The sequence below is a fragment of the Bos grunniens genome, chromosome 20 (genome assembly GCF_055505025.1).
Source record: "Bos grunniens cultivar Pamir isolate PY7600 chromosome 20, Bosgru_T2T1.0, whole genome shotgun sequence".
Classification (NCBI taxonomy): Eukaryota; Metazoa; Chordata; class Mammalia; order Artiodactyla; family Bovidae; genus Bos; species Bos grunniens.
In genome coordinates, this window is record NC_141184.1 from 13,138,568 (window position 1) to 13,160,628 (window position 22,061).

Here is a 22,061-nt window from a genome sequence, read left to right on the forward strand (position 1 = left end):
CTCCACTCTGGGCTCTGCACTGAGGAGAACAAGCCGCGTGGATGCTTCCGAGTGTGGGGTTTGGAGGGCCCGCACCCCTGGAGCCTCATACAGGGCACGGCCCATGTCTGCAACCACACACGCATGTGCCTGCACACGTGTGTTCTCCGCCTTCTTCTTGCAGCCATCTGCCTGTCTGTACTTCTCCGATAGAACATTTCAGGGTCAGTCGATGACTCGGGGGGATACATTTAGGAAACGGCCTCCTTTTCTGCATCAGTTTGTAAAATGCACTGTTGTGCTAAACTGGGCTTAACCAGAAAACCCTCCTCTTATCTCTGAGGCAGTTAACTTTTCGTATGTATCGAGGTTCTTCCCACCCTCCATATTTCAAGTTTAAACAGCCTCTGCTGACAGAGGCAGATAGATCTGGCAAGCGCAATTACTTAACCATATTCTGCCTCTTGGAGCTCATTTACGATGTCTGTTATGAGTTAGTTGTTATCATAGAGTTTGGTTCCCTTTCAGAAACTGGGTGGGGGGATGTTTTTGACTTGGCCTCTTGGAGAATTCTTGAGGAAAAGTTATCTGCCCAGTGCAGTAGTGACTCTCAGACGAGGCGCAGAAGGTTATGAGTCTGTGAAGGAGGGGCTGCTGGAGACCCCCGCTTTCCAGGGGACACTGTTAGCCGATGCAGACCACGGGTCCCCACGAGGACCTTTCTTTCCTTGAAATGTCGGTTTTGAAATAGGCCATCTCTTTGTCTCAGATGTAAGTTCAGCACTGATTCCTGCTCATCTCAATGGTATTGTGCTGATAAAGCGATCTCATGAAATTATGATTTGGGTTCCAAAGGAATCAGACGCTTGCCAGATTCTTACCTCATTTGTCCTGAGCTTGCCTCCCCGAGGTAGGGAGGAAAAGCCTCCGGGGCACCGAGGGGACGAGGGAGGCCTGGTGACCCTCACAGGCCACCCAGCAGTGGAGTGGGGAGCCAGAAACAGAATGTGCATTTAATTACCTGGCGACTCTACACCCTGTTATTTCACACTCAAGCTGAGTACAAGCTAAGTACTTTTAGCATATTAAAGAAGCAGCTTTTAATATTTTTTTCCTTCTGTCCTCTTTATTAGTCTTGTGGATTGCTTCATATAACAAAAATGTATATATATAAGGAAAAAAGAAAAATATGAGGGTCAAATATAAGCTACTATAGAACAAAGCTGGAGAAGGCAATGGCAACCCATGCCAATACTCTTGCTTGGAAAATCCCATGGACGGAGGAGCCTGGTAGGCCGCAGTCCATGGGGTTGCTAGGAGTCGGACACGACTGAGCGACTTCACTTTCACTTTTCACTTTCATGCATTGGAGAACGAAATGGCAACCCACTCCAGTGTTCTTGCCTGGAGAACGCCAGGGATGGAGGAGCCTGGTGGGCTGCCGTCTATGGGGTCACACAGAGTCGGACACGGCTAAAGTGACTTAGCAGCAGCAGCAGCATAGAACAAAGCATCTTGAAGTCGGGATGGAAAAAGTAGCCAAGGCAAGCCAGGGCAGCCTGGGGGAAAGGGGCCCAGGCCAGCAGGGGGCCAGGTGTGAGCTTTCTTCAGGGCTAAGGCCATGCAGGTCTTATTTGTAATGAGCGAGACGTTCACTTGAGGTTGGTACTTGGCATGCTCTGCCCTAAGCTTGGGATGTGAATGTGTAAGTCCACACATTTAGAAAAATAAACGGTTTCAGTTGTTTTTCATGAAGTGTATTTAGTGCTACGTTGGGGATATGAAATTTTATGCAGTTTAAAAAGTCAATAAACCTCTGGGAAGCGACAGTCTCCACTGTAGGAACTTGGACAGGTTTACACAGATTGTAGTTCTGCGGCAGCATATAAAGTAATTAATGCCAGTACGTTTTAAAATGTGGCTGGATTCATGTTTTTAAGAAAGGAAAACTGCGTCAAGCCTACTTAGGAAGTGCCTCCCGCTTGCATTCAGCCTCACTGCTCACATCCCTGGCCTATGTGCCAATCCCCTTAAGCTCATGCTCTCCCCTCTGCCCGAAGCTGCTAGAAGCAAGAGGCAGTCTTGACTCAGATTCTGCCCCATGGGCTGGGTTTGCCAGAACCTCCCAGGGCCTCCTGTAGGTTTGCCCGCGTAGGCATGAAATTGAGTCACTCCATCCGGAAGCCTTTCCATTGACAGCACATAGTTTCAATTCCCAGGCATCAGAGTCCTGACTCTGCCCAAATGGTAACAAGAGTAGGGTAAGCAAAGTCTTTAATGACCAGCAGCAGATGATTGGGCTTCCCTGGTGGCTCAGACGGTAAAGGATGTGCCTGCAGTGCAGGAGACGCAGGTTCAATCCCTGGGTCAGGGAAGATCCCTGGAGAAGAAAATGGCAACCCACTCCAGTATTCGTGCCTGGAGAATTCCATGGACAGAGGAGCCTGGCGGGTTACAGTCCATGGGGTTGTAAAGAGTCGGACACGACTGAGCAGGGTGGGGCTCCCCAGCCAGGCCTCTGAGCTCTGCTTCTCAGCAGCCTCTGCACCTGTTTCCTCATCTGTAAAAGCGGACAATACTGCTCCCCACTCCAGGGCTGTACTAAAACTGTGCATGTAGAACAATGCCTTGCATGTCCTGAGTGCTGCATAGGTTTTAGCTGTGACTGTGTCTTCATTTGAAAAAGCACCTCCTTCTCAGCCACTCATTATTTGCTCTTGCAATTGCTATACAGTGGCCTCTTACTGAGCACTTTTTTGTTGTTTTATTTTTAAAAAATGTTTAATTAGAGCATAATTACTGTATTGTGATGATTTTTGCTGTACATCAACGTGAATCGGCATCAGGTGTACATGTGTCCCCTCCCTCTGGAACCGCCCCCCCACCTCCCTCCCATCCCACCCCTCTAGGCTCTGGGTTCCCTTCATCATACATTGAACCTCTACTGGGGATCTGTTTTACATACGGCATGTATATGTTTCAGTGCTATTTGCTCATATCATCCCACCCTCTCCTTCCCTTACTGTGTCCAAAATGTCTGTGTCTCCTTTGCTGCCCTGCAAGTCGGATCATCAGTGCTATCTTTCTATACTCCACACGTGCATGCCAAGTCTCTTTAGTCGTGTCTGACTCTTTGAGACCTTATGGACTGTAGCCCACCAGGCTCCTCTGTTCATGAGATTCTCCAGGCACGAATACTGAAGTGGGTTGCATTTCTTCCTCCAGGGGATCTTCCCTGACCCAGGGATCAAACTTGCACCTCCTGCAACTCCTGCACCGAAGGCTGATTCTTTACCTCTGAGCCACTGGGGAAGCCCTCTAGACTCCATGCTGCTGCTGCTAAGTCGCTTCAATCATGTCCGACTCTGTGCGACCCCATAGATGGCAGCCCACTAGGCTCCTCTGTCCCTGGGATTCTCCAGGCAAGAATACTGGAGTGGGTTGCCATTTCCTTCTCCAGTGCATGAAAGTGAAGTCGCTCAGTCGTGCCCCACTCTTAGCGACCCCATGGACTGCAGCCTACCAGGCTTCTCCGTCCATGGGATTTTCCAGGCAAGAGTACTGGAGTGGGTTGCCATGCCTTCTCCGTCTAGACTCCACATGTATGTGTTAATATATGATATTTGTCTTTCTCTTCCTGACTGACTTCACTCTGTATGACAGGCTCTAGGTTCATCCACCTCATTAGAACTGACTCAAATGCGTTCCTTTTTATAGCTGAGTAATATCCCATTGTGTATTTGTACCACAACTTCCTTGTCTATTAGCTGAGCACTCTTGATTGCAGTGGATTTAGAAGCTGTGTTCATTGGAAGCTCGAAGCTGTGCGAAAGGTAAACTGCTAAGATTTAGCACCTGGACTTTCGCATCTTGGTGTCTCAGCAGTAAACACTGACCACATACCGAATGGGCAGCCTCTGAAGAAGGGGAGAGTCTCGCTTGAGACGTTTTCCCAACCACTTCTTCAGTCCTACCACATCAGCTGCACACGTGTAGGGTGATGACTCCGTGCTCTTCATGAGGTTCATCCGTGCATCCCCAGATATGAGGCCATCACCCCTTGTGCAGCCCAGGCCAGGTGCTGCCCTGCAGGAACAAGCAGGGGACACCCTCCCCGCCAGCAGCCTGGCGAAGGTGGCACCTGGCATTGGTTCCCTCTATCTTTCCAAGTGATGGTGGCTTTTTATAATTTTTAACAAGTTTCTTAAGTGCACCCATAAAGCCACAAAATGAATGCAGTCTTTGCTGACTTGAGTTACTCAATCAGAAAAACAAAGTTCCCCCCACGCTAGGGTAGAGTGCCTCAGTTCTAAGAAAAGGCAGATTTATTTCAAAAGTACAACTTCAGGCATAACGGCAACAGAAGTATTTCAAAAACCAGTGGCGGATCAAGAAGTGCTTTTCAACATAAAGGTTACGGTGCCCATCAAAGTCACTGTTGACGACGGTGGCCCATCTTTGATTCCAACTTGAGGCGAAAGGTTTATTCCACCTTTTCTTTTGTGGGAGGGACCAGTCAGCTGGTTACCTGCCTGCCATGCCTTAGGTTTTCAGGGAATAAAGAAAGAGGACTTTCAAATGAGTGTTTGTGGATAAGTGCTGCTCACTCAGCAAACACAGCGAGCAGGCGCCTCTGGGCTCCCTGCCCTCCCGTGCTCTTGCTTTCCAGGCCTGTGACTGAAAATAGCACGCGTGGGTCCAGCTGTCTGCTTCCTGACTTTCCTTCCTCTTCCCGCTTTTCAGTCAACGAAGCTGTTTAGTCCTGCCCCGCAGCTCAGCTCTCAGCACCTGCCCAGCACGGTCCTGTGCCTCTGGTTCTGACATGTTCAGAGTGAGGGCAAGTGTGGCATGGACCCAGCTTCTGCAGAGCTCAGAGCCCAGAAGCCTGGAACCCGGGAGCTGTCTTCTCTCTGCTTTGCCTGGCTTTTTCACACTTAAAGTTTGCCTTTTCAAATACATCTTTCCAATTGAACTTCTTGGCATGCTTTTGTTTTAACCTTTTTATTCATTTATTTTTGGCTGTGCTGGGTTTTCCTTGCTTTTGCACAGGCTTTCTCTAGTTGTGGCAAGCAGGGGCCATCCTTCGTTGCCAAGTGCCCAGGTTTCTCATTTCAGTGGCTTCTCTTGTTGCAGAGAACAGGCTCTCGGGTGCTCGGGTTTCAGTCGTTGACTCCAGAGCCCAGGTTCAGTGGTTGTGGCACATGGGCTTAGTTGCCCCAAGGCATGTGGGGTCTTCCTGGCCTGGGGATGGAAGCCATGTCTCCTGCGTTGGCAGGCGGACTCTTAGCCACTGCACCATCAGGGAAGTTTGAGCTTCTTGACACCGTAACTGTCCGTTGCATCTCACGTGTGTCACAGTCAAGGAAGACTTCCAAGAGTTATTTTAAAGTCAAAACCGCTTGTGATCACATTAGTAATGGGGAAAGGGTTAACCTCCCTGAAAAAAAAAAAAACTATACCCAGAGTTTCTTTCCTAAATAAAATGCTGGATTTGGTAAGCTGCTACTTTGGGAAAAGCTTTTTCTCATAGATTTCTTTATGTTTTCTTTTTGCTTCCCCCTCTCCCCACTTCTTTCTCTTGGCAGGGGGAGGGTGGTGAGAAACACAGCATTTTTGCCATCTTGCATTTTTCAGTTCTCGCCGATTTCTTTTTTTCACCCGGATGTGCGAGAGGCTTACAGTGGTCATTTGGAAACCCAGCAGCAGGTTTTGTGACGGCTTGTCCTGTGAACTTGGCCTTGGGGTTGGGGTGAGCAAGGGGGCCTGGGGGCCACGTGGTTAGGATGGCCTCTGATCAGTCCAAGCCTCAGGCCTCCACCATGTGGCCCAGGGAGCAAGCTGCTGGGTGGATGAGAGGCTGGGTAAGGCGTGTCCTGCGGGGGTTGTTCTGGCTGCCGGTGTGGCCTGTCTCTTGTAACCGTGACGGAGCCATCCTTTCCAATCCCCTTCAGCCGAGGGACCACTTTCTGCTCTGTGTGAGTCTCCTGCAGAACCGCAAGCCCCTCAGTGTGGTTTCTAAGCACCCGCGTTGTACTGGGCTGAAGGATGTGACTTTGCGGGTTGTACTCTCTGCCCTGGAGGGGAGGTGGCTTTTATTAGCCTGCGTCCCTCCTCCTTCTGAAGCGCTCTCAGAAATTTGGTGTGACACCCACCTGCAGCCAATTTGAGGTTCTGGAAGCAGGTTCACTTGCAGCGAGGGCTACACCACCCTCGAGTGAGTCAAGAGCCCCTCTTCCTCTGGCGGAGCCTGGCCCACAACTCACCTGGGAGCTGGTCATTCGAGCCAGGCGCTGGCTGTTGTCCTCCCAAGCTGTGTTCTTGGAATACAAACAGGCCTCATTGCAGAGCTCTAGGGAGGGGCTGCTGGAGACCAATGGGCGGGCGAGAAGCCCCCAGCCACGGCTCCACTTCACTTAGTCCTTGCCTGGGTTCAGGCGAAGGAAAATCGTAAAACATGGTTTCTCCAGAAAACGTAAAAAGTCAGTTCTGTTCTGTGTGGCGGTTGTGGAAGGTCTGCGTGCCTGCAGCACAGGGTAAAGAATCCGCCTGCAGTGCAGGAGTCCTGGGTTCGGTCCCTGGGACGCTGCAAGTGTTTCTTCCTTTTAGGTGAAACAGCAGCCACTTACTCATTTTCGGTCATTGAGAGAATTCAGGCAAAGGGATTCTGGTTTGATTCTGCCAAGTGTGCATGCATCTGGGTCCTTGGAGTTCCCCTGGCCGCCCTTTCAGAGGGACACAGGTGGTCTTGGAGGAGGCACTTCATTATAAAGTATCCGCAGGCCCTTGCTCCAATTAAGACCATTTTACCACCATGCTTTTTAATCATCACATGTAATTTTTTTAAGGTGAAAAACAGAAATAGTGGGGAAAAATATCTTTTAATGAGAATGTCACAAGAGTTACCATATGCCAAGGGGATTGAGATTTTCATAAATTACAATCCTAAACTGCGTGTGGTAAGGAGCCCATGATACAAGTCCGTAAAATATATAGATATGAAAAAGATAAGGTGAAAACTTTCACAAAATGTGGTTGAAAAGGAAAAGTGAATTTCTAAACTGGATAAATGGAATGGTGACTCCTTCAACATAGTGATGAAATTATGTCACTAGGGGTAGAAATATCACTGGTAAGGAAAGACCTGTTAATGATGTAATATATATATATAATTATGTATAATATATAGCCTAAACTTTTTCTTACTAGGAGTTTAATTCTACTTGAAAGGCTGTAATGACTTGCATTGATACTTCAAAATAGTTATTTTAAGTCTTTCATACAAAAAAAAGTTTTTGTTTTGTTTGTTTGTTTTTTTAAATTAACAAGCCTGGTTTTAAAGACGAGCTTTGGAATAAGTTTAAAACATTCAAACGTGAACACTGAGACAGAAATTCATGGGTTGTCTCTTCTCTGGACTAGAAAATGTCCATTTAATCCTCTTATAAATTCATGCAGGCGATTCTTATGGGAAAACTCAGCTTATTCTTAGGGGCAGTGCCGAGAAGATATGATTTTCTTTTTTTGACGATAATTCTAGCACTGTTTGAAAATATTCTTCTGATACAAGATTTTGTTACTAAGTTCCCTAAAGCCTTTGAAAAAGAATTTTGACTCAGTATGCAGTTCTTTGTCAGAACAGGCTTGATTTTTATTTCTCAGGCCCTGTCAAGGGCACAGATGTTTCCAATAGCTTTGATTACTGCGCGAGGGGCTGGAACTCGGAGCCAGAAAGAGCGTCCAGCTCCATCCCTCTGGGCCGCCCCCGTCCTCTCTTCTCACCCTGCCCCCACTACAGAACCTCCAGCAGCCTGAGAAATCCCCTGCAATGGAGAAGGAGGCCGGCACAGGCTGGTGATGAGGGGGCAGTGTCTGAAGTTGAGCTTCCCAGGGCGGAGCCATGGTGGTGACCACGCGTGTAGCAGGCCCGGGGAGAGCTCAGCCAAGGGAAAGGGCCATAGGAAGTGCAGGCCTGGGGGGTGCTTGGTGAGCTGGGCTCCGCACCACCGCTTGTCCATGGGTCACGTTTCCCTGGGATGGGAAACATTCCTCCTTTTCGTTACAGGGATTAACCGCTTCTATAACGTGGGTTTTTTTTTTTTTTTTTACGAGGGAAATTCTTCTGCAGACTGAGCCTCTGCCCTTAACTTTGTAACATCAGCCCCTTCAATTGTTCGCAGAGAAGCAGGAGAAATTCAACATGGTTTTTCCAGAGAGGTTTTTAAATTTTAGGTGGGGAGGGTTGTCAGTCACTGGTGGAAATAGTCCTTTGCGGCCTAGCAAAGAGAGTTCCTTTCATCGACGTTTAAGCTTTATTTTGGATGAGTTTTGTTTTGTTTTGCTTTCTGAGGTTGTCTAGTGGACATGTGTTTCTTATTCTATCTCAACTTGCTCTGGAAAGAAAGGCTTGGTTAGAGCAGGAGGGCAGCGGGGAGCACGGAGCACAGCAGACGCAGCGGGTGGTCGCGGTCTCTGCAGGGCCGTGAGCCCGGGCGAGGGGCACGGCTCCCAGCTCTCTGCCGGGGGCCAAAAGGGACGTGTCTTTGTGCCCGCCGCAGCCCCCCGCCCGCCCGTCTTGTTCTTGTGTGCCGATGCCTAGAGGGTGACAGAAAACCGGGCACACGTCGCACACACAGCAGACTCCCTTCCCGAAGCCACGGAGGAAAAGCCCGTGTTTTGTTTTGCTTTGCAAACAGTGGCTTCCTTTATAGAGCAAACCTGTTTTACCGTTTTCACTCCAGCAAGTGTGTGAGCACTCACTGGATGCAGAGCCCGGCCCGAGGGTGCTCCAGGAGGAGCCTGGCCCTCGGCCCCGGGGTCTCAGCGGTGCCTCGGACAGGCCCAGGCGTGCCCTCACACACGGGGAGAGCAGCACAGACCTGCCTCCTGGTGCCGAGGGCAGACACACACACACACACGGCTGGGACGTTCACAGGAGAGCGACACAGACCTGTTTCCTTGTGCCGAGGGTAGTCACACACATACAACCCGAGACATGGCTCATGTCAGGATTGAGGCATAATCTGTTTAAGGAGAAAGTTGCTAAGGATGGTAGACACATCTGAGGAGCGACTTTTCAGAGGGACTCAACAGGGACTTAGATGAGACAGACTGGGCAGGGAGGGCTCAAAGTAGAAGGGACTGTGGGCACAGGGCAGCGAGACCTGCCTCCGACGGGGGACGTGGCTGCTCGGGCTGTTAGGCACGCGAGGAGCCACGGAGTGTGCCTGGCGAGTGGGCTGGGACCCTGTGACAGGAGCTTTGAGTCTTCTGCTCAGGAATGTGTACCTATAACTCTTGAATAGGAGGACGGCGTATCTGAGCATATGGCGGCAGTGTTCAGGTACTTTGCAAGGAAAGCCTGGATCAGGCGGGCCCCTCAGGAGACCACTGCAGAAATCCAAGTGAAGTGAACCACATGGGCGTGCAGAGGGAGGGAGCAGTCAGACAGACACCCCAGAGTCTGACAGTGTTTGGAGGGTGAAGGCACGCAACTGACGGCGGTACCCAAAAGGCAGCCTGGGATGAGTCATGTCTCAGACTCACTGCTTTGGAGGGACGGGAATGCAGCATGGAGGGTGTGGTGTGGACCCCACGCAGGGATGGGGGACACACCGGGGAGCCTGAGCCTGGGGCAGCCGGACTGGAGGGCCAGAGGGGACCGCCCAAACATAGGGCGCTGGTGGTGAGCATGCAGGTGAGCTGTCCCCAGAGAGTGTGCAGTCTGGGGCCGGTGGACAGCACACGGTCACTAGAGGCCCTGCGCCTTGTTTCCTGAGCATGGTCATGGAGTTGGTGCTCTTCATGGAGTTTGTGGGTGGGCTTCAGGGGGCCTAAGACTTAAGAGGAGTTTGGTCAGAAAACAGGAGCGAGCAGAGAGGAGAGAAGGGCAAGGCCTTTCAGGCCACAAGCCATGCGGCGTGTGGAAGGGCGTGTTGGCGTGTGGGGTGGGGCGGGGGCAGAGGGTCGGGAAGATGCCATAGGGGCTGGGGAGGGCTCTGAGGGTTTTGGAGAGAGAGGTGTCTCGGGGTCCCAGGCTCGCTGCTCTGCAGGTACCTCCCAGTCCAGGCAGCACAGGCACACAGGAGCCTGCCGTCTCCAGGCCACTCCACGCTCACCAGGCTGGGGTGAACTCCGTCTTGTTTATCACCGTATCTCATAACAGCCCCCCCAAAAAAGCCTGCGAGCAGAGTTTGTACTTGTGTGTGCTGTGCCGTGTGCTCAGTCACTTCAGTCATGTCCGACTCTTTGCGACCCCAGGGACTGTAGCCCGCCAGGCTCCTCTGTCCATGGGGATTCTCCAGGCAAGAATACTGGAGTGAGTTGCCATGCCCTCCTCCAGGGGATCTTCCTGACCCAGGGATCTAACCTGTGTCTCTTACATCTCCTGTGTTGGCAGGTGGGTTCTTTACTACTAGAGCCACCTGGGAACCCCTTTACCTTAAGTTTAAAAATGAGGAGGTTGACCTGTAAACAAACAGGTTTAAACTGTGTGGGTCCACTTATAATAGGTGCATTTTTTTTTCCAATAAATACGTATATGTGCTATAAATGTATTTTCTCTTCCTCATGACTTTTTTAATAATGGTTTCTTTTTTACCGGCTTACTTTATTGTCAGAATACAGTACATAATGCACACGACATGCAAAATACATGTTAGTTGGCTGTTATCGGTAAGGCTTCTGGTCAACAGTCGGCCTCTAGTTTGGGGGCAGTCAAAAGTTATGCACAGATTTTTTTTGACTATGCGGGGGGTCAGTACCCCTAACCCCCATGTTGTTCAAGAATCACCTGTCCGTAGGAGGGGGATATGTCTCAGGCAAATATTTGGACACTCATATAAAAAATCTTTAGGTTCTGAGAGTAACACACTGGAAAATACATTAGAATATGAAAAAGTAAAGACTATTCCCTTGGTTTGGAAAGAAGGTAAATTCAGGGACTGGAAACTTAAGGGCCCCCACTCAGCCAGCGTCCTGCACAGCTGGACTCCCTCCACCTGGGAGTGGGCACCAGCCTCACCTGCTGCAGGCCCGTGGTGGGGACACGCTGGCTGACCTGTGCCCTCTCCTCTCCAGCTGTCCGGCGGCTGCGAGCTGACCGTGGTGATCCACGACTTCACGGCCTGCAACAGCACCGAGCTCACCATCCGCCGCGGCCAGACCGTGGAAGTCTTGGAGCGGCCCCACGACAAACCTGACTGGTGCCTGGTGCGCACCACTGACCGGTCGCCTGCGGCCGAGGGCCTGGTCCCCTGCGGCTCCCTGTGCATCGCCCACTCCAGGAGCAGCATGGAGATGGAGGGCATCTTCAACCACAAAGGTAGGTGTTCGTGGGCAACCGGGACATCCTCCCAGAAATGACAGCGGGGCTTGCGTCCACACTTCCTGCAGCCCCGTAAGAGGTGCAATCCCTGCTGGTCACTGGCGCCCCGGCCCTTCAACACTGCATCCCTGGGCCTTTTTAATCCATCGGGGGCTGCGGATGTCATCTGTCACTCAGAAATAACGGTGCATCGGTCGCCTCAGTTCCCCAGACCGTGTTGTAAGATCTCAGGTTAGAGAGCGGGGAAGGGAGCCGTTCTCTTGGAAGCCAGTGTCATTCATAAACAGAGCAGACAGAAAGGCAGTTTCCTCCAGGTGATGCTGAAAAGAGGTGGGAGAGGTGGGACCACGTTCAGCGTCTCCCTAATCAGGTTTTCACGTTGTGGATTATTTTGTTTGTGTTAAATACTAGATGGTTGAGTGTGCAGGCCCTGGAAGCATAACTGTGCCATCTTTATAGCCTGGTTAAGTGTCTCGGGGCATCTGAGACCCCCCCCAACAAGTTCCCTGCCAGGAGAGGGAACACAGCTGGACCCCCAGAGGGAGGCGAGCTGAGTTAGGCAGGCCTCAGTGTCAGGGGTCTGAAGCTCTGACAAGAGAGATGTCTTTTGAAAGAAGTGTTTTTCCACTGAAATAGCAGGATATTTGAACAAAACAGCGTTTGACATTGCTTGTGGACTTGTTTAGACACAGGCAGCTGTCACAAGGCCACTTTTCCACATGTGGCAGGACAGGTCAGTAATGGCCTCCTAGCAAGTCTGTTTATCTAAACATCCAGTGTGGTCACTGCTGGACTGATGAGACTTGAAATGGGGCCTGAGTGAATTGAGCTGGTCTGCAGGTGCAGAATATACACTGGACTACAAGACTTAAAATGAAAACAGAATGTCCAATTATTTTATAGTCATTGCATCTGATATGGCAATATATTTTAAAGGATGAATTGAAGAAAATATACTATTAAATTAACTCCACCTGTTTCTTTTTACTACTAAATGGTGACTGCTAGAGCATCTTCACTTTGTATGCAGCATGCACTGTGTCTGCTCGATAGTGTTGCTTAACCTCTCATCTTAGTGAGGAGCTGACAGGAGGTTTTTAAGAGCTTTTCAGAAACACTGGCCCTCAGTTTCTAGAAAAATTCTGGAAACTGAATTTGGGTAGTTTCTGTGCTGTGAACCACTTTATATCAGTCTTCGTTTTCTGCAGTACAGATTTGGAGTTCTGCAGTTTGCTCACCCTTCCTGAGAAAGCATCACAGTACTCTGCATATTCCAGTTCTTTCCTGTTAGCATCAGAACGTCCCAGCTGCTCCCTCCGTTTGTCAGCTGTGCCCACTCTACCCTCACCCTGACACGTCCTGGAGACAGTCCTCCGGCTCCTGAGGGTTAGTCATGGCGGTGACTAAGTGGTGCTGTACAGGAAACTGCTCCTGACCAGCTCACCTCGGGAATGAGTCCCAATCGTGCTCACATCCCTCGGGGCCTAAATGTGCCTTTATCATCACCTCAGTACCCAGCTGGAAGAATCAGGCTGTGATGTCTCCAGGGATCTGAAGAGAAAGGCAGAGAATTCTCAGATTTGCCCCAAAGCCGAGGCGTCTGCTTTCATTTCTGGCCAAGCTGCCTGTGAGGCACTGTTGGGCCCGCCCTGCAGTGATGCCAGGTTCGGGCGGCATTGGGCCTGCCCTGCTGTGTACCGGATTCGGGCAGTATTGGGCCTGCCCAGCTGTGTTACCGGGTTTGGGCAATATTGGCTCTGCCCTGCTGTGTTACAGGGTTTGGGCAGCACTGGGCCTGCCCCACGGTGTTGCCAGGTTTGGGCAATATTGAGCCTGCCCTGCTGTGTTACCGGGTTTGGGCAATATTGGCTCTGCCCTGCTGTGTTACCGGGTTCGGGCGACATTGGGCCTGCCCCGCTGTGTTACCAGGTTCGGACGACATTGGGCCTGCCCTGCTGTGTTACCGGGTTCGGGCGTCAGTGGACCTGCCCCACTGTGTTACTGGGTTCGGGCATCATTGGGCCTGCTCCTCTGTGTTACCAGGTTCGGGCAATTGGACCTGCCCTGCTGTGTTACCGGGTTCGGGCAATATTGAGCCTGCCCCTCTGTGTTACCGGGTTCGGGTGTCACTGGACCTGCCCTGCTGTGTTACCAGGTTCGGGCAATTGGACCTGCCCTGCTGTGTTACCGGGTTCGGACAATATTGGGCCTGCCCCTCTGTGTTACCGGGTTCGGGCAGCATTGGACCTGGCCTGCTGTGGTCCCTGAGCTCTGAGTTCAGGCAGTGGCCTGTGCTGGGCCCATTAGTGTTTCTGGGGTTGCATGATGTATTTAAAGTCCTTGAGTCTGAGTTGAAAATAAAGTCCAGCTCTTTTTCCAATTGTATCTATTATGTGCAGAGGAACCCTGGTGAAATGAAGCTACAAATAACATTGGCTCTGGAAGACTTATTTTCTCATGTACCTTTCCCGTGGCGTGTTCTTTACTTCCCAGTGTTCACAATTGCAGGCTAGCCGGGCAAAAAGAACCGTGTATTTATCACACTTGACTTTGTCCTGAAAACCTCCTGTGGAGGTTGGGTTTGTGCTGGTTTTCTGGTTTAACTCCATTCTGTCCCCTGAGCCTTTTCTCTGATACTCTGTCTTCCCATCCCCTGAGACATGACTTCTGCTTTACTAAGAACGTGTTTCTTTGTTGAATAAAACTGGTTGTGAACTAACTGTCGTTTAGCAGATCAGAGCTCAGAACCTGATCCATTTCTTCCTTATGTCTGGATTTTTTATTTTTCCTGCCGTGTAGGGAAACTTGAGGTTGTCTGTTCCCTTACAGTGTTAAGACTTGGGAGGCTGATGGGGAGGGAAGAACCTGCTTTAGGCTCTTTGATAGACCTCTGCCAGAGCCTCCTGTCCACATTTTTAGGTCCAGGAAAGCAGGCAATGACCAGGGTCTTCCATCTAGGAGAAGAGTCTTCGGCAAGTAGTTGGGGCAACAAGAGCCAAGGATTCAAAAGAGCCGCAGAGACTGTGGGGCAAGAGGCCGCTGCCCCCTTGGGAGGCCCCACAGCCGCCCTCCTCAATCTGTGTGTTCTGGGCTGGGGGCGCTTATTACTCATAGGTGTCAGCATCTCCTTCTGAGCCCTTCTCATTCTGAAAGCCGGCTGGGCTTGAGGGACCTCCATCCCCACCCCACCCCACCCCTCCGTCAGGGTGGAGTTGAGTATGGCCCCTCCTGTGGCACAGCTGGATGTCCAGCGCTCTCCAGGTCTCCTCTTGGTGAGATCACACAGACGGGCTGTGGTCTTTCCTGTAGTCATGTACAGATGCGAGAGTTGGACCATAGAGAAGGCTGAGCACCAAAAAATTGATGCTTTCTAATTGCGGTGCTGGAGAAGACTCTTGAGAGTCCCTTGGACAGCAAGGAGATCGAACCAGTCAATCCTAAAGGAAATCAACCTTGAATACTCATTGGAAGGACTGACGCTGAAGCTCTAATATTTTGGCCACCTGATGTGAAAAGCCGACTCATTGGAAAAGACCCTGATGCTGGGAAAGATGGAGGGCAGGAAGAAGTGGGGTGACAGGAAGGTGAGATGGTTGGATGGCATCACTGACTTGATGGACATGAGTTTGAGCACGCTCCAAGACATAATGAAGGACAGGAAAACCTGGCATGCTGCAGCCCGTGAAGTTGCAGAGTAGGACATGACTGAGCGACTGAACAGCAACAGTTTGTCTCTCGTCATTCACTGTTGATCTCTAAAGATAGTTTCTTCAATGTCTGTGATTTTTGCTGCTCTGACCTTCCAGGTGGAAGGAACAAGGACATTTTGCTAATCTTTAGTTCCAAAATTTCAGAGCCTTTGTGCCTCAGTTTTTTTCACAAGTCCCCAATCCAGACACCTTAATTTCCAGTGTGAAAAACATGGCTATGGAGATTAAATGTCTCTGTATTTGGTTGTGTATGTTTTGTAAGGATTGCAGTGTGACCCAATACTCAGGTCAGCCCAAAAGGCCCAGTACCCCCTGAGCACTGCCAGGGCCATGATGCTTTTCAGCAGGGCTGGAGTTGGAATGTGCTGGACGATGAGAATCCCTGGTAGCTTAGGGCTTCCCTGGTGGCTCAGCTGGTAAAGAATCTGCCTGCAATGGGGGAGACCTGGGTTCGATCCCTGGGTTGGGAAGATCCCCTGGAGAAGGGAACAGCTACCCATTCCAGTATTCTGGCCTGGAGAATTGCCTGGACTGTATGGTCCATGGGGTCACAAAGAGTCAGACACGACTGAGCAACTTGCACTTGACTCACAGGCCCCTTGTGCGACGCTGTGTGTGCCCTGGGTGATGTGGGGGAGGATAGAGTTAACTGATACAAATGAACAGTAAGAAAAATTGTACAATTTGTTCTTCAAGGAGATACTTTTGTGTGTCTGCAACTAGACTTCAGTGTGCACATTATTCATGGGAAAGGCCTGTACGGGCGAACTGCCGTGGAGCAGTGTTTGCCGACGGGCAGCCCTGGACTCTCGTTCTTGTCTTGCTCCAGCCGCCACCCCCTGTCGTAGCCTCTGAGGCATGGGTGGCCTGAGAGCAGCCACTCTGAGCAGAGCGAGGCCTCAGCGAGTCCCTGTGCTCCTCCAGCCCCCGGGTCTGTGGTTCACACCACCTCCCGCCCCATCAGCATCTCTGCGGGCTGGGCTCCCAGCGAGTCCACTGAGCCAGCCGCGTTGAGACGCACTGGCCCCCACTTCCCACCCTGTTTGTGATCGTTGATTGACTGCTGATACAGGGTCCAGGCATTATATCAGAAACTCTTAGAAAATCCAAGGGTTTTTTTTCCTGTCCCACTGTCTCAAGGAGGAGAGCTGTCACTGTTCTCTGTTTATTTAGTCTTGGCCCAGAAAGTAAACAGGAATCTCAGAAATCTGTTTATATTCCCAACAAGGCGAGCCTGGGTGGGTCAGCTGTGCTCTGCCTTCATGACCAAGCGCTGAGGGTGTGTGAGAGCTTGGCTCCGAGCTTCAGGTAAGAACTCAGCAGGCATCCCCACGGCGGGGCAGGGCCCCGGGCTGGCGGCAGTGCCCAGGAGCGGTAACGACAGGATGGATGACGCTCAGAAGGATTGTCTCAGTCAGTAACCGGGCAGAGTCCCGTCCCGAGCTCCCTGCAGGACGCATGTGCCTGAAGCGCATTGTGGCAGCAATTTTGACTGTCTTCACTTTTTTTTCAGTGTAAAACCAGAGCCCCTTATGAGTCTTAAGGGGGTCCTTCCATTGTGCTCACACTCAATCATTGCATCGGAAAGACTGCCCGTGTGACTGTCATGGGCCTGTCAGCTGAGGTCTTCCCTGCCCGGCCTGGCCCAGTTCGAGTTGAATTTGGAAAGTCGCTGTCAGCCACCACTGAGTTACCTTTTGCTAATCCTTGGCTTTGAGACAGGAGCTTCCGGGGTGAGAGTGATGTTTATGGTCGGCTAAGTGAAGACCTTCTGGAGCAAGAGTGATGTTTGTGGTTGGAGTCTTTGGAAGAGGCAATGTGTTGCACTTGCAGGGTGTCTTCTTTGTGCCAGGACCTGAATTCTGACTCCTTCTCTGTCTTTGGTGACATTGCACCCCTGCGCCTGAGGTGGGTGCAAACAGGTGGTCTCTGAGGTCCTCCCCGCCTCTGATGTTCTCAGGTTATGTGTATTTTGAGGCCTTTCTGAATGAAAGCCAATTCCAAATCTCCCGCTTCTCCTTATGCTAATCCCTAATGAGGTGGCAGGTGGTCTTCTTGCTAGTCCAGTGATGTATTTAGGAGAAAAGATCCACTTAGGAACCTTAGCCTTATTTAACCTCTCTGAAAATTATTTATCAAGTTTTTTCTCTCTGGGATAGTGTGTAGGTCAGTACTTGCATTTCATTTTGAAAAAGTTAAAAGCATGGTCTTTTCACTCTGAATTCTTCATTAAAAAACAAGGAAATAGAAACATGAGAAACAAGATTTCTTGCCCACCAGCCACTGGGGCCTCTACACCCAGGGCTTTGACTCACACCCCACACTTACTGAAGCAACCCTCCGCAGTTTCCAGCTTACCACATCACCTGCAGATAAGTGGGTGCCGTCAAAACCCGCTAAAAGAGAAAACCCAGGAATTGTCTTCTATAAATGTGGTGATAAATGATTGTTATCGGTGAAATGGGGCATTTTCTATAATCCAAGTGAAAATTAGGAAAGTGAGAGATGGTCATGAGAAACCACCTGAAATGTAGGTTTTCCTCTGGGTTCCACCTGGGGCTGTCTCCTTGCCCCTTTCCCGGGGTTTTCCTGCCCATCCTTCTCCTGAAGTATTCGACTCTTCACTGGACTGTCCTCCCAACTTCTCGAAGCCTCTAGTATTCAGATTCCCGCTCCTACCACCTCCCAGAAGTAAGTGGACACGGCCCCACTTGCTGCCCCCCAAATGGCCAGCACACCTGAGGCTCTCTTCACTGCTGCCCGCAATTTCTCCCTGTGATAATACACATAGAGCGTGAAATTTCCCGTCGGAACGACTGAGAAGTGCGCGGCAGTGGCGTCAGGCGCATCCACTTAATGATGCCCCATCCCCACCGTCCACCCTCAGCTCTCACTGTCCCCGCCTCTGAACACTAACTCCTCCCACCCCAGCCCTGGAACCCACCACTCCACCTCTGTGTGTGGGAGCTCGACCCCTCTCAGGACCGTGAGTGGAATTGTACATGTTTCTTTGGTGACTGGCTTGATCCACTGAACATGATGTCTTCAGGGTTCATCCTTGTTGTAGCCTGTGTCAGGATGTCCCTCCATGTTAACTGACTCACGCTCCACCCATGGATAGGTGACGGCTGTGTCAGGACGTCCCTCCATGTTAACTGACTCACGCTCCACCCATGGATAGGTGACGGCTGTGTCAGGACGTCCCTCCATGTTAACTGACTCCCGCTCCACCATGGATAGGTGACGGCTGTGTCAGGACGTCCCTCCATGTTAACTGACTCACGCTCCACCCATGGATAGGTGACGGCTGTGTCAGGACGTCCCTCCATGTTAACTGACTCCCGCTCCACCATGGATAGGTGACGGCTGTGTCAGGACGTCCCTCCGTGTTAACTGACTCACGCTCCACCCATGGATAGGTGACGGCTGTGTCAGGACGTCCCTCCATGTTAACTGACTCCCGCTCCACCCATGGATAGGTGACGGCTGTGTCAGGACGTCCCTCCATGTTAACTGACTCACGCTCCACCCATGGATAGGTGACGGCTGTGTCAGGATGTCCCTCCATGTTAACTGACTCACGCTCCACCCATGGATAGGTGACGGCTGTGTCAGGACGTCCCTCCGTGTTAACTGACTCCCGCTCCACCATGGGTAGGCGACGGCTCGTTGTCCTCTTTCTCTTGGTGGACACGGGTTGCTTCCACCGTTGGGCCTGGGTGAATAGCGCTGCTCTGTCTCCGGGCGCTTTGGGAAGTGCACCCAGATGTGGAATTGCTGGGTCATATGATGCTGCTGTTTTTGATTTTTGAGCATGCTCACCACGTTTTGTTGTTGTTGTTGTTTTAGTCTCTAAATCATGTCTGTCTCTTTGCAACCCCATGGACTGTAGCCCACCAGGCTCCTCTGTCCATGGGATTTCCCAGGCAAGAATACTGGACTGGGTTGCCATTTCCTTCTCCAGGGGATCTTCCCAACCCAGGGATCAAACTCACATCTCCTGCATCGGCAGGCAGATTCTCTTACCACTGAGCCACATTTTGGAAGCCACATTTAGGGAAGCCTCCACATTTTGTTACTTTTATCTGAATAGCACCTGTGGTGCTGGAGAAGACTCTTGAGAGTCCCTTGGACTGCCAGGACATCAAACCAGTCAATCCTAAAGGAAATCAACCCTAAATATTCATTGGAAGGACTGATGCTGAAGCTGAAACTCCAGTATTTTGGCCACTTAATGCAAAGTGCCGACTCACTAGAAAAGACCCTGATGGGTCTCCTCCTGAAGGCAGGAGGAGAAGGGAATAACAGCAGATGAGATGGTTGGATGGCATCACCCACTCAAAGGACATGAGTTTGAGCAAACTCCAGAAGTTGGTGATGGACAGGGAAGCCTGGCGTGCTGCAGTCGGCGGGGTCACGAAGAGTCAGACACAACTGAGTGACTGAACAACAGCAGCGGATAGTACCCTTCAGGCCTGTTCTCCTTCACCCGTCGCCACCTTGTCTCCTCCCCACTAGGTCTCCCAGCCTCACTTCTGACCCTCTTATTGCAGCTGAAACACAAACCTGGTCATACTGGGCTCCTGCTTAAATTTCTTCAGTGACTTGGTGTTGATCACAGAATAAAATCGCAGTTTCCTAACACGTCCTACAGAGCCTTGCCCCTCACACTCGTGTGCACGTGTACACACACGCTGAGTGCACAAGTACCCTCTTTCTCCCCTGGTATGGTCCTCAACTACGGGGAGCAGGGGTTGGTTCTCAGTCTCTGGCCCCTACCTGACATTCCTGTCCCTTCTCACCAAATGTAAAGCCCTTCAGGAAAAAAAAAAATGAATGTATTCAGTGAGTCTGTGGAGGTGAGGATGCCGTTAACAAGTATTTCAACATAAAGGCTAAGGTTAGGGTAACCTGAGAAAGTCTGCGTGATGAACTCCAGGGGCCACTGAGAACACGCGAGGAGCCGCGTGGGAACTCACCGAAAGAACCTGAGAAGGCGCCAGCGGGTGCAGCAACAGAGCTGAACGTGCAGATGTGGCGGGGCGAGTACAGGGGCACGGGCTGTGGACAGCGGGCTTGGCGAGGGGCGGGAGCGGGGGCCCTGCGTGCAGGTCACAGGGCCTCTACTTGTGGCGGTGTGGGCTCAGCAGGGGTGCTCACTGGCAAGTGAGAACCATTCGTCCTGATCCACTTTGTCCAGTTCTGTCCTGTGTTTTCTCACTTTCACGATACACGGCCTTCTTTAGATAAACCCACAGGGCCACTACTCAAAGCTGTGAGAAAAGGACATACCATTGAGACCAGGGGTTACACTCAGACTCACATGCAGTTTCTTAGAACAAATGAAGCAACGATGGATGAATGGATGGATGAAGTGCCCAGACCCCGGGTCTGGAGGTCGTAAGTTCCACCTCTGATTCTCAGGGTAACCGCTGACACAGCCACTACGCAAGGATGAAATTGGGACACGTTTCCCTTAAGGCCCAAGTTGCAGAGTCTCTGAGGCCCCACCACCCTCTGTCCAGGGCATTTCTCCTGACCTGGCCCCTTCCTTCAGCTCCCTGTCCACATTCAGGCCCTGGGAGGTTGTGGCTCTTCCTGCTTGCTGGTGGCGCCCACCAGTTCCTGTGCCCTCTGCCCCACAGCCCCTTGGCCCCGTGCCATACAGGTGAGACCAGGTAACAGGACTCAGCACAGGTTTGCAGGTGGCGGAAGAGGAGGACTCAGAGGCTGCCAGTGTGTGCTGTCTCAGGAACCCCAGGCCTCGCCTGGTGCCCATCATCTGGGTTTGGTGAGCGCCAGCTCAGAGGGTAGATATATTAAAGTGGTTCCCCTGCTCAGAATATAAGCAGTTGCTAAGGTTCAGTCCTGAATATTCATTGGAAGGACTGATACTGAAGCTGAAACTCTAATACTTTGGCCACCTGATGCAAAGAACTGACTCATTAGAAAAGACTCTGATGCTGGAAAAGATCGAAGGCAGGAGGAGAAGGGGACGACAGAGGGTGAGATGGTTGGATGGCATCACCGACTCGATGGACATGAGTTTGAGTAGGCTCCGGGAGTTGGTGATGGAAAGGAAGCCCTGTCCATCCCTGTCCTCCCTGGCGTGCCTTTGCGTCCATGGGGTCACAAAGAGTCAGACACGACTGAGCGACTGAACTGAACTAAAGGGTCCTCACCCCGATCCAGACCACCTTCCCAGTTCCCGGGGCAGCCCACCTGGCCAAGAGACACCCACTCCTGAGAGGAAGCCTGAACTCTGCTCACAGGGCCAAGGCCTCATCCTTTGCTTCTCTGCCTTCACCAGAAATGTAGGCAAGGAAAGATAGAGCTCTGGGACCCAGGCCTCTTACATTTCCCCAAGGGTTTTGAGACAGCTGGGCTTAACGTTTGTTCAACCCAAATATCCTCTTCCCTACATCGTGAAATCTGCTGCCTCAAGGATGAATCTAGTCCACCACATATGACTGCTTATGCCTTTTAGATGACCTACACCTTTTAGGAAAGTGTAAGATAAGACATTAAAAAGGCTGTCCCAGTAAGTTACATCAGTCCTGTCTGACTCTTTGAGATGCTGTGTATAGCCTGTGAGGCTCCTCAGTCCATGGGGTTCTCCAGGCAGGAACACTAGAGTGCGTGGCCATTCCCTCCTCAGTCCATGGGGTTCTCCAGGCAGGAACACTAGAGTGGGTGGCCGTTCCCTCCTCCTGGGGGTCTTCCTGACTCAGGGACTGAACCCTTATCTCATTTTGTTTCCTGAATTAGCAGGTGGGTTCTTTACCCCTAGTGCCACCTGGGAAGACCCCTGGGAAGTCTAAACCCATCAGGCTTTAGTGATTTTAAAAATTTTAGTTGAGTCTTTTGTGGTTCTGCTGTATTTAGGCATTTGCTTAGTACCAGATTGTCCCTATTAATCAGAAAACATAGCCACCCCAGGCACACCGATGCATAGCCGTTCAAACCTGTATCTGCCCACACATCCTTTAAAAATATATAATGGAGGATCTATATAATTTTTTTTTTAAATTAGCTTGGAAAAAGAGCAC

At 51.0% G+C, this 22,061-nt stretch overlaps 1 protein-coding gene across 12 annotated transcripts in view; it reads left to right on the forward strand.

Annotated features, from left to right (window-relative positions):
* TRIO (trio Rho guanine nucleotide exchange factor) overlaps positions 1-22,061 on the forward strand; it is a 363,061-nt gene that overhangs the window by 263,115 nt on the left and 77,885 nt on the right. For 10 of the 12 annotated variants that reach the window (XR_015148618.1, XM_086361236.1, XM_086361240.1 and 7 more), the window contains one exon: positions 11,056-11,299. Coding sequence is in view for 11 of the 12 variants with exons in the window: in XM_086361236.1 (XP_086217362.1) it covers positions 11,056-11,299 (244 nt within the window). In the remaining variant the exon portion in view is untranslated. Of the gene's footprint in view, positions 1-11,055; positions 11,300-12,510; positions 14,035-22,061 lie in introns of those variants that run through there. The other 2 variants (XM_086361245.1, XM_086361242.1) reach the window with 2 other exon arrangements.